This window comes from Chrysemys picta, chromosome 2, assembly GCF_011386835.1.
Source record: "Chrysemys picta bellii isolate R12L10 chromosome 2, ASM1138683v2, whole genome shotgun sequence".
NCBI classification, from domain to species: domain Eukaryota; kingdom Metazoa; phylum Chordata; order Testudines; family Emydidae; genus Chrysemys; species Chrysemys picta.
Genome location: NC_088792.1, coordinates 86,288,309 through 86,297,430, shown reverse-complemented (window position 1 = coordinate 86,297,430; position 9,122 = coordinate 86,288,309). Strand labels below are relative to the sequence as shown.

General features: G+C 43.8%; 1 protein-coding gene across 3 annotated transcripts; it reads left to right on the top strand.

The window, feature by feature from the left end:
- The first annotated feature begins 244 nt into the window (after positions 1 to 244).
- EIF1B (eukaryotic translation initiation factor 1B) lies at positions 245 to 8,059 on the top strand. Of its 3 annotated transcripts, none has more exons than XR_254564.5 (5): positions 245 to 1,770; positions 4,024 to 4,187; positions 4,919 to 5,020; positions 5,152 to 5,302; positions 7,691 to 8,059. XR_254564.5 is itself a non-coding variant. In XM_005278582.5 (4 exons), the coding sequence occupies exons 1-4, from the start codon at positions 1,740 to 1,742 to the stop codon at positions 7,733 to 7,735; spliced, it is 342 nt and encodes a 113-aa protein (XP_005278639.1). In that variant the 5' UTR covers positions 322 to 1,739; the 3' UTR covers positions 7,736 to 8,059. The 3 variants fall into 3 exon arrangements, 1 of the variants encoding a protein (XP_005278639.1); XR_509129.4 differs by having other exon boundaries at positions 322 to 1,770; positions 5,132 to 5,302; XM_005278582.5 differs by lacking the exon at positions 5,152 to 5,302 and having other exon boundaries at positions 322 to 1,770.
- Positions 8,060 to 9,122: the final 1,063 nt, after the last annotated feature.

Sequence of the window (9,122 nt, the reverse complement as noted above, 5' to 3'; positions counted from 1 at the left end):
GTAGATACACTGGATTTTCCCCCCAAAAACTAAGCAGTGACTGCTTAAGTGACAAACGGAATGCAGCCTTAATTGTAGAAGTGTGGTCATGCCAATATAGTAATGTTGCACAGAATTACGGTTTGTTTGAGGTGTACAATAAGCAGCCTATAGTCTGTGTTATATATTTCCTAGGAGTGTATGTGTATATTTTGCAGTATTTATTCTCCAATGGGATGTGGGGGAGGAGTAAACTATGCAGAGTATCCTGCACGGTACCTATTCCCAGACCCGCAAAGGGTGTAGAAGAAGCAGCGTATGTAGCATAGTATCTATCTCCCAGGAGTGGTGAAGGAAACAACGTATGGACACAAGTCAGATATCAGGAACGGCAATCTACAAAAACCTGTAGGAGAACACTTCAACCTCCCTGGCCACACAATAGCAGATGTAAAGGTAGCCATTTTACAGCAAAAAAACTTCAAGACCAGACTCCAAGGAGAACTCCAGTTCATTTGCAAATTTGACACCATCAGATCAGGATTAAACAAAGACTGTGAATGACTAGCCAACTACAAAACCAGTTTCTCGTCCCTTGGTGTTCACACTTCAACTGCTAGCAGAGCACCTCACCCTCCCTGATTGAACTAACCTCGTTATCTCCAGACTGATTCTTGCCAGCATATTTATACCTGCCTCTGAAAATTTCCATTACATGCATCCGAAGAAGTGGGCATTCACCACAAAAGCTTATACTCTAATACATCTGTTAGTCTTAAAGGTACCACAAAACTCTGTTATTTTTTACAGATCCAGACTAACACGGCTACCCCTCTGATACTTAACGTATGGGGCGGGGGGTGGGGTGTGTGTGTGTAATGTTTAGTCCCCAAGGTGGGGGTGGGGAGGATAATACGGGAAGTATATAGCACAGTATTGGCTGCCTGGCGGAGGGAGGTGTATAATATGCACATTCTCCTGCCCGATGTCTGTTCCTTGGTGAATATAAGGCATGGAGAGCGCTCTGCGGTAGCTATTCTCCGGGAGGGGAGGGATACGGTCCGTGTCCTGCCACACGTAGAGAGCACAGGGTCCGTTCCGGGGGAGGGAAAGGGCTGTGCGCGGAGTAGGGACACGGCAGTATGTAGGACGGGGTGTCACGTCCCATCTAGTGCCCGGGGGGGGCTGCAGAGTCTCTCTCTCTCTCTCTCTCTCTCTCTCTCTCTCTTTCTCTCCGTGGCATGCCCCGGCGGGAGGGGTCGCACGCACACACAGCGAACGCTGTGCACTATCTGCTCCCTGGGGGTGTCCTTGTCTCCCGTCCCCGCTTGCAGGGTCCCTGACGAGCCGACCCTTTCGGGACCGGGCTCTGGGCAGAGACAGACGGGGGGCAGGAGAGAAGCAGGCGGGGCAGCTGGCAGTGGCGGCGCGGTGCATGCTGGGCGTTGTTGTTCCCCACCGCTCTGCGGCTGCTTGCTGCCGGCTTGGGAGGACTCCATTCCCCAGGATGCTCCGAGCCGACGGAGGTCACGTGTCCGCGGCTGGGGCAAGGGCCGGGCATAAGAGCGGGCGGCCATTTTGTGAGAGAAGCAGTCGCTGCTGCCTCCGCGTCTGCGCCGCGCTCGCCGCCCCGGCTCCCTGCCGTCGCTCCGGACTTGCGGTTTGTTTTTTTCTCTCTTCCCTGCAGATCCAGTGAGACGTGACCCGGGCGCACCCAGCCGCGGCCTTCTCCCCTGCTCAGCGCCCCGCCACTGAATCGCATGTCCACTATCCAGAACCTCCAATCCTTCGGTGAGCGCCCCCCGGGACCCCCCGCCACGGGAGGCCCCTGCCCGGCTACGCGCCAGCGCGGAGCCACCTGACACCCCGCCGCCCCTGCCAGGCTCTCCCGGCGTCCCGTGCGGGCGATCCCATCTCTTGCCGGTGTCCCATCCTCTGAACTGGGCCCCCTGACCTCCTCCCGCCCCCCATCCGCTATCCCGGGTGGCTGGGCTTCTCCTTGCAATGGGGAGCAGCCTGGTGGGGGGCGCGTCCCCACTCAGTCCATGATCCTTGTCCCCCTTTCTAAGGAGCACTGCTCTGGGGGTATTCCTCCCCCCCCCCCCCATAGTCCGTCCTCTAGGATCTCTGCTTCCCTGGCAGTGCCTAGGCTGCCCCCATAGCTGCTGTGCAGTGCCAACCCCCCCCCCCAATGAAGTTATAGCTTCATCATCTCTTCCTCCCTTTCCCCCCATCTGCTGTATAGACCCTCTGGGTTTGGATCTGCCCAGGCACTGGCAATTGAACTGCCAAGGGATTATCTTCTCCATCCCCTGTCACCCACTGTCCTTCAGTGGGGAAAAACTCTGGCCCCCAAATCCTGGTGACTGCCTTATCGTAGAGCCCACTTCAGGTATTGACCTGGTTTGTGGGGCCTGTTAATCCTTAAGGAAGGCGTCCCAGGTACTGGTACCATGCTGCCTGGGGCAGAGTCCCAAATCCTAGTGACTGACCTACCTGGGGAGTCTCATCTTGTGAGTAAGAACGGGCCCGCCCCCTGTCCAGACTCTTATCCCCTTTGGTAAGGGATTTTCCTTTCTTGGTCCCCTCTTCCTTTATATCCACACTGACTGAAATCCCTATTTGGTCAACTTGCCCCAGAATTTAAACCTTTCCCATGCCCACTCCCACTGACTCTTTTAATAAGGTGCAGACTCTAGGGATTCATCTATGATCCAGAATTCCTTGATTCTTTAACAGAGGTGTGGAGGAAGTGGAACCAACCTGCTTCTCCTTCCTTTCACTTCCTGACAGGCCAGACCTGTGCTTTTTGACCCAAGCCACTGGACCCCTCTTCCACATTCTCCCCATTTTAGTTGCTTCTGCAGGCCAGGCCTGTGCCTGGCCTGCTGCCAAGCTAGTTCGCTGGTGCTCTTAGGCCTGAGCATTCCTTCTCTTGGAGGTTTGTTTCTGCTTCTGGAAAGTAGTGGAGTTGCATAGGTAGATGCTTAAGTGAAGATTCTCAAATGTGATTAGTCATTTTTGGGCCTCAAATTTTCTATGCTAAATTTGACACCTTAAAATGGCCTGAATTTCCAAAAGTGCTGAGTTATACACCTTCTGATAATTGGAGCTGTTAAAGTGGTAACCCAAATCACTAGTAAGGTCTAAAAATCTTGACCTAAAGCTCATTACCTACTTTAGCTGAAGAATGCTATGTAATAGGTGAAGGAGTTGTTGTTTGGGAAACATGCAGGTCTAATCTAAATTGGTTAGAAAAGGTATTTAAATCCCATTTGTTTAGGGGGTAGGGAATACCTCAAACTGGTTGACGGGCAATAGGAAGCCATTTTTTTTTTCTTTATCCCCTTCTAAAGACACTTGGCTCTTCTCCCCATGCTTCAATGCAGTTGAAGACTGAAGGAGTCTGAAGGGAGCTGTTATGTAGACAAGGCTAAATTGAGTTGTATTGGCTTTTTTGCCTGAAACTAGGTACCAGTTGTAGAGGGCACAGTGTGTGTGCAGTCCCTGGTATCTGCCAATGTTTGTCACCATGTCTTGAAGACCTCTTAGCACAGTTACATATAGTGCTTAACATTATGGTGACTGTCTGGAACTAGGACTCCTCACTGGTGGGGAAATTTTTCAGCAGAAATATTAGTTGAGACACCCCCTTTAAGGTGATGGGGCTCTGTGTGAAATGAAGTTTTGATGTGACCGTTCTTGGATTTCAGTGTTTGATTTAACAAGTAAACACACAATAGTTTTGGGCTATGTCCTCTATTTAACCTTTGAGGGGATTTTGAAGAGAAAACAAATGTATGAGTTGGTGAAAACATGACAGTGAGTTAGCTAGAGCTATTATAATGTAGTTAGTTCTGTTTGGGATAAAAACAGTTTCTCTCACCCCCCCGCCCCCACGTTACTCTTATCCCTAGGATCAGAGTAACAAGACTCTGCCAAAGGGCCCTCTGTACAACTGGAAAATTCTCTGCTAGCTGTATTGATTTATCATTTTCTCATGAAAAATGCTTCATATGTAGTAAATTGCCTCTTTCCCTGCAGACCCCTTTGCTGATGCAACTAAGGGTGACGACTTACTCCCGGCAGGGACTGAGGATTACATTCATATAAGGATCCAGCAACGAAACGGCAGGAAGACGTTAACTACTGTTCAGGGAATTGCAGATGATTATGACAAAAAAAAACTTGTGAAAGCTTTCAAAAAGGTAAAGCTGCTAGCTTGATGTGGAAATGGGAACGCAGTGCCAATTTGTGAAAATAGAGTATTTTACTTTGACTTTTGGCTACGTGTCTGCTTCATTTTCACATTTGGCTAAGCTGGAAGGGAACAGTTTGTCAAAACTGTATAAAATAATTACCTTTGTTCAAGGGACAATACAGTATTCGTGAAATGAACAATTTTTTTACAAATGTTAGTCTCTTAAAACTTGTTCTCTGTAATCTAGTTAATTTCCACAGGTGTCTGCCATTTTTGTTGATTTGGCAGATATAAATCAATGACATGAGTGTTGCTTTTAACTTCATGGTACTGCAATTTTTGATTTGCAGTGAGAGTGTCTTGTTTCCAGTGAAACTCTTAAGAAACATGGAAACTAGTGGCAAATTGGACAGGCAAATCTTACTGTGCTTGACTTTCCATCTTTTGCTTTTAAGTGTTTTGTTTGGTTGGGGGCAGGAGGGGCTGCAGCTTGCCAGCTTACAGTTTTTTGTGTGTCTAATGCTGCTGTCCTGGTGTCACCAAGTAGCTTCCATACTGTTTTTAAAAATAAGAATAGTGTCGTTTTAACCATGTTTGTCTTTCTGTCTCTTTGTTGATAACCAACTTATTTATAACCTTCAATATTTCTTAGGCAGCTTCTGTTAAAGTACACTGTAAAGCATAGTAAGCTTCATTACAGTTTACATGAGATGTCTTACAATATGAATGTTTTTCTAGAAATTTGCTTGTAATGGTACTGTGATTGAGCATCCTGAGTACGGTGAAGTTATCCAGCTTCAAGGTGACCAGAGAAAGAACATTTGCCAATTCCTCTTAGAGGTGAGTGACTACAGACAGACCACTAGCAGTATTTTAGATCTCTCTCTGAAACTGATAAAGACCTTAATTGTTAAAGGTATCATATTAATCTATTTCTTTACATTTAACCAGTTTTTGAACCTTTAATACAGCTCTTAATACACTGACCTGAAAGGACAAAACCAGATGCTTGCAGTACATAAGAACGGCCATACTGGGTCTGACCAAAGGTCCATCTAGCCCAGTATCCTGTCTTCCGACAGTGGCCAATGCCAGGTGCCCCAGAAGGAATGAACAAAACAGGTAATCAAGTGATCCATCCCCTGTTGCCCATTCCCAGCTTCTGGCAGACAGAAGTTAGGGACACCATCCCTGCCCATCCTGGCTAATAGCCATTGATGGACCTGTCCTCCATGAATTTATCTAGATCTTTATTTGAACCCGTTATAAACTTGGCCTTCACCAAGTCTGGCAAAGAGTTCGCCAGACTGACTGTGCGTTGTGTGAAAAAATACTTCTTTTGTTTGTTTTTAAATCTGCTGCCTATTAATTTCATTTGGTGACCCCTAGTTTTTGTATTGAGAGAGTAAATAACACTTGCTTATTTACTTTCTCCACACCAGTCATGATTTTTATAGACCCTTAGTCATCTCTTTTACAAGCTGAAAAGTCCCAGTCTTATTAATCTCTCCTCATACGGCAGCCGTTTTATACCCCAATAATTTTTGTTTCCTTTTTCTGAACCTTTTCCAATTCTAATATATCTTTCTTGAGATGGGGCGACCACATCTGCAGGCAGTATTCAAGATGTGGGCATGCCATGGATTTCTAGAGAGGCAATATGATATTTTCTGTCTTATTATCTATCTCTTAATGATTCCCAACATCCCGTTCGCTTTTTTGACTGCTGCGGCACATAAAGTGGATGTTTTCCGAGAACTATCCACAATGACTCCAAGATCTTTCTTGCGTGGTAACAGCCAATTTAGATCCCATCATTTTATATGTATAGTTGGGATTATGTTTTCCAGTGTACGTTACTTTACATTTATCAACACTGAATTTCATCTGCCATTTTGTTGCCCAGTTCACCCAGTTTTGTGACATCCTTTTGGAGCTCTTCGCAGTCTGCCTGGGACTTAACTATCTTGAGTAGTTTTATATCATCTGCAAGTTTTGCCACCTTGCTGTTTACTTGTTTTTCCAGATCATTTATGAATATGTTGAATAGGACTAGGCCCAGTACAGACCCTTGGGAGACACCACTATTTACCTCTCTATTCTGAAAACTGACCATTTATTCCTACCCTTTGTTTCCTATCTTTTTAACCAGTTACCAATCTATGAGAGAACTTTCCCTATTATCTCATGACAGCTTTCTTTGCTTAAGAGCTTTTGGTGGGGGGCCTTGTCAATAGCTTTCTGAAAATCTAAGTACACTGTATCCACTGGATCCTCCTTGTCCACATGCTTGTTGACCCCCTCAAAGAATTCTAGTAGGTTGGTGAGGCATGATTTCCATTTACAAAAGCCATGTTGATTGTTCCCCTACAAATTATATTCATCTGTGTCTCTGACAATTTTGTTTACAATAGTTTCAACCAGCTTGCCCAGTACTGAAGTCAGGCTTACCAGCCTGTAATTGCCAGGATCGCCTCTGGAGCCCTTTTTAAAAATTGACGTCACATTAGCTATCCTCCAGTCATTTGGTACAGAAGCTGATTTAAATGATAAGTTATAGACTACGGTTAGTACTTCTGCAATTTCACATTTGAGTTCCTTCAGAACTCTTGGGTGAATACCACCTGGTCCTGGTGACTTATTGCTGTTTAGTTTATCAATGTGTTCCAAAATCTCCTGTAATGACACCTCAATCTGGGACAGTTCCTCAAATTTGTCACCTAAAAAGAATGGCTCGAGTTTGGGAATTTCCTTCACATTCTCAGCTGTGAAGACCGATGCAAAGAATCCATTTAGTTTCTCTTCAATGGCCTTATCCTTGTGTGCTCCTTTAGCATCTCGATCGTCCAGTGGCCCCACTGGTTGCTTAGCAGGCTTCCTACTTCTGATGTTCTACCTTTTTTTTGTGATTGTATAGTATTTTGTGTAGTATTGTATTGTGATAATCAGGTGATAAACATCTGCGAGTCTAAAATGTTTCTGAATGTTCTTGCACCTCTCTATTGAATTAACAATTCCCATTCTTTGGGGAAACAAAGTTTTGAGTTTTGCCTCTTGTTGTAAAAGCCAAAATATGTCTGACAAATATAACTGATACTGACAGGTGCTGTGGGGTGGGGGTAAAATAGCTAATATCCTTTGTCTTGTCATAAGAATACTCAGCTGTAGCTGCTGTTTGAAGCCGTGTTATCAGTTGGGGTTTTTAAAGCCGTTCAAATCGAAAGGATAAGTGGAAAAGACCAAAAGATTGAGATGTTCTACGTTGTTTCTAGTAACCAGGTTCCTAAATAAAAATTTTAAGGCATAATTCTTTGGGGCAAACTTCTGGAGATAATTCTCTTAACATTTGACTCTGGAACCTGGAAAACTGCCATGAATCCTGTATTGTACCTGTTGATGCACATGGAGTCCCTTGTCACTCCTAATGACTGCTAGATCTTCTCTCTTGATGTAATGTTATGGTCACTCCGCAGTACAGAAGCTTTACTGAACTGTGTTTCCCTTTTGCAGGTTGGCATCGTCAAGGAGGAACAGCTGAAAGTTCATGGTTTCTAAAATGTGTATAATCACATGAAGAATTCTGCAGTTTTTGTTCATACTCACACTGGCTAAACTGAAATATGAGTCTTTTCAGTAAATGGACTTCCCACTTACCTAAGCATTTAAAGTTTTATTCACATTTGCATGATTACAGAAAACATGTGGTGTGTAGACTAGAAACACACAAAAAAATTGCAGTAAGATGGTAATGAAGACCTTTGTGAATTTTTAACACATTTCCAATGGAAATGTTTTAGTGCTGATTTGTTGAGTTTATTACTTTTCACCTGACTTAAATGTTTTTGTTGTATTAAAACCATGTATGTTGCAGCTTAAAAATTAAGTCTCTTTGTATGTTTCTTTGAGTATTTGGAACACTTAGTCAAGCAACAATCCTGATTTAGTGTGATTAAAACAGCTCTGTGGCAAGTTTAGTTTACTGAATACCAACTAAACTGAGGTCTGCATAATGAAGTGTTAGCTAATTAAAATCAAAAGTAAGATAAACTAGGACTTTACAATCTCTTCTGAGTTGGTGCATTTGAATACCAATTTTATTAATACAATTATTGATAGTTTGTACAGTTAAGAACTGGATCTTCACTAGGTTAAAATCTAAGATAATCAGTAAATTCTGAAATGCTACTCTTACAGTCAAGAGGATTTTTGCAAGCAGTACTGATTTCTTAGAGGACCTTGGCTATTGTACTTCATATCTAGGTTTTCTATTACACACTGCCATTATCTTCAGCACCAAAAAAGTTAAAGAAAGGCATAGGATCTTCTCTTCCCTTCTCCCAAATGGAGGGAGAATGTTTTGAGATGGCTTCTACCACAGCTGTGCCCTTGGAGTTTAGTTCCTTATCTAGGGATAGTGGTTATTTCAGAAAGTTGGCTTAGGTAACTTTGCTATCAAAAAGCTCATTCTGTTTTGTTTGAAACAATTAATATGTTTTTATTAAGCTGGCCTTCTAGTTTCCATTAAAGGGACTTCCATCTCTAGGTCATATCTGTTCATAGAAAAAAATGTTTCCTGTTACTGAAGTATGCAAACATCCCTTCCTTTTTTGGGAAGGGCATGGATAACTTCTGAATAGGTACCTCAGATATGCTGAATCAGGAAATTACAAAACTGCTGCCGTAGCTGAGGTCCTTAAATGACTTTTGTTCTCCAACATCCCATCTCCCCACCAAATATTACCCCCTCACTTCCCCCCCCCCCAAAAAAAATTTTGTACTGGTTTATGCTTCCATGTACAAACATTAGGATTAATAGGAACTGACTAAGTAGTAAATACAGTTTGTGGGAGCTGCAGAGCTATACCAAATACTTATAATGGCTGTTCGCTAGTTAACTAAAGGGCTTGACTTACTAAACATTGGATTGGTGCAGCTTTGGTGT

Excerpts from the sequence above, each read along its gene's own strand:
- EIF1B (XM_005278582.5), top strand. The coding sequence starts at position 1,740 with ATGTCCACTATCCAGAACCTCCAATCCTTCG. Across the intron at positions 4,188-4,918 it reads TTGTGAAAGCTTTCAAAAAG|AAATTTGCTTGTAATGGTAC; the intron begins GTAAAGCTGCTA and ends ATGTTTTTCTAG. Across the intron at positions 5,021-7,690 it reads TTTGCCAATTCCTCTTAGAG|GTTGGCATCGTCAAGGAGGA; the intron begins GTGAGTGACTAC and ends TCCCTTTTGCAG.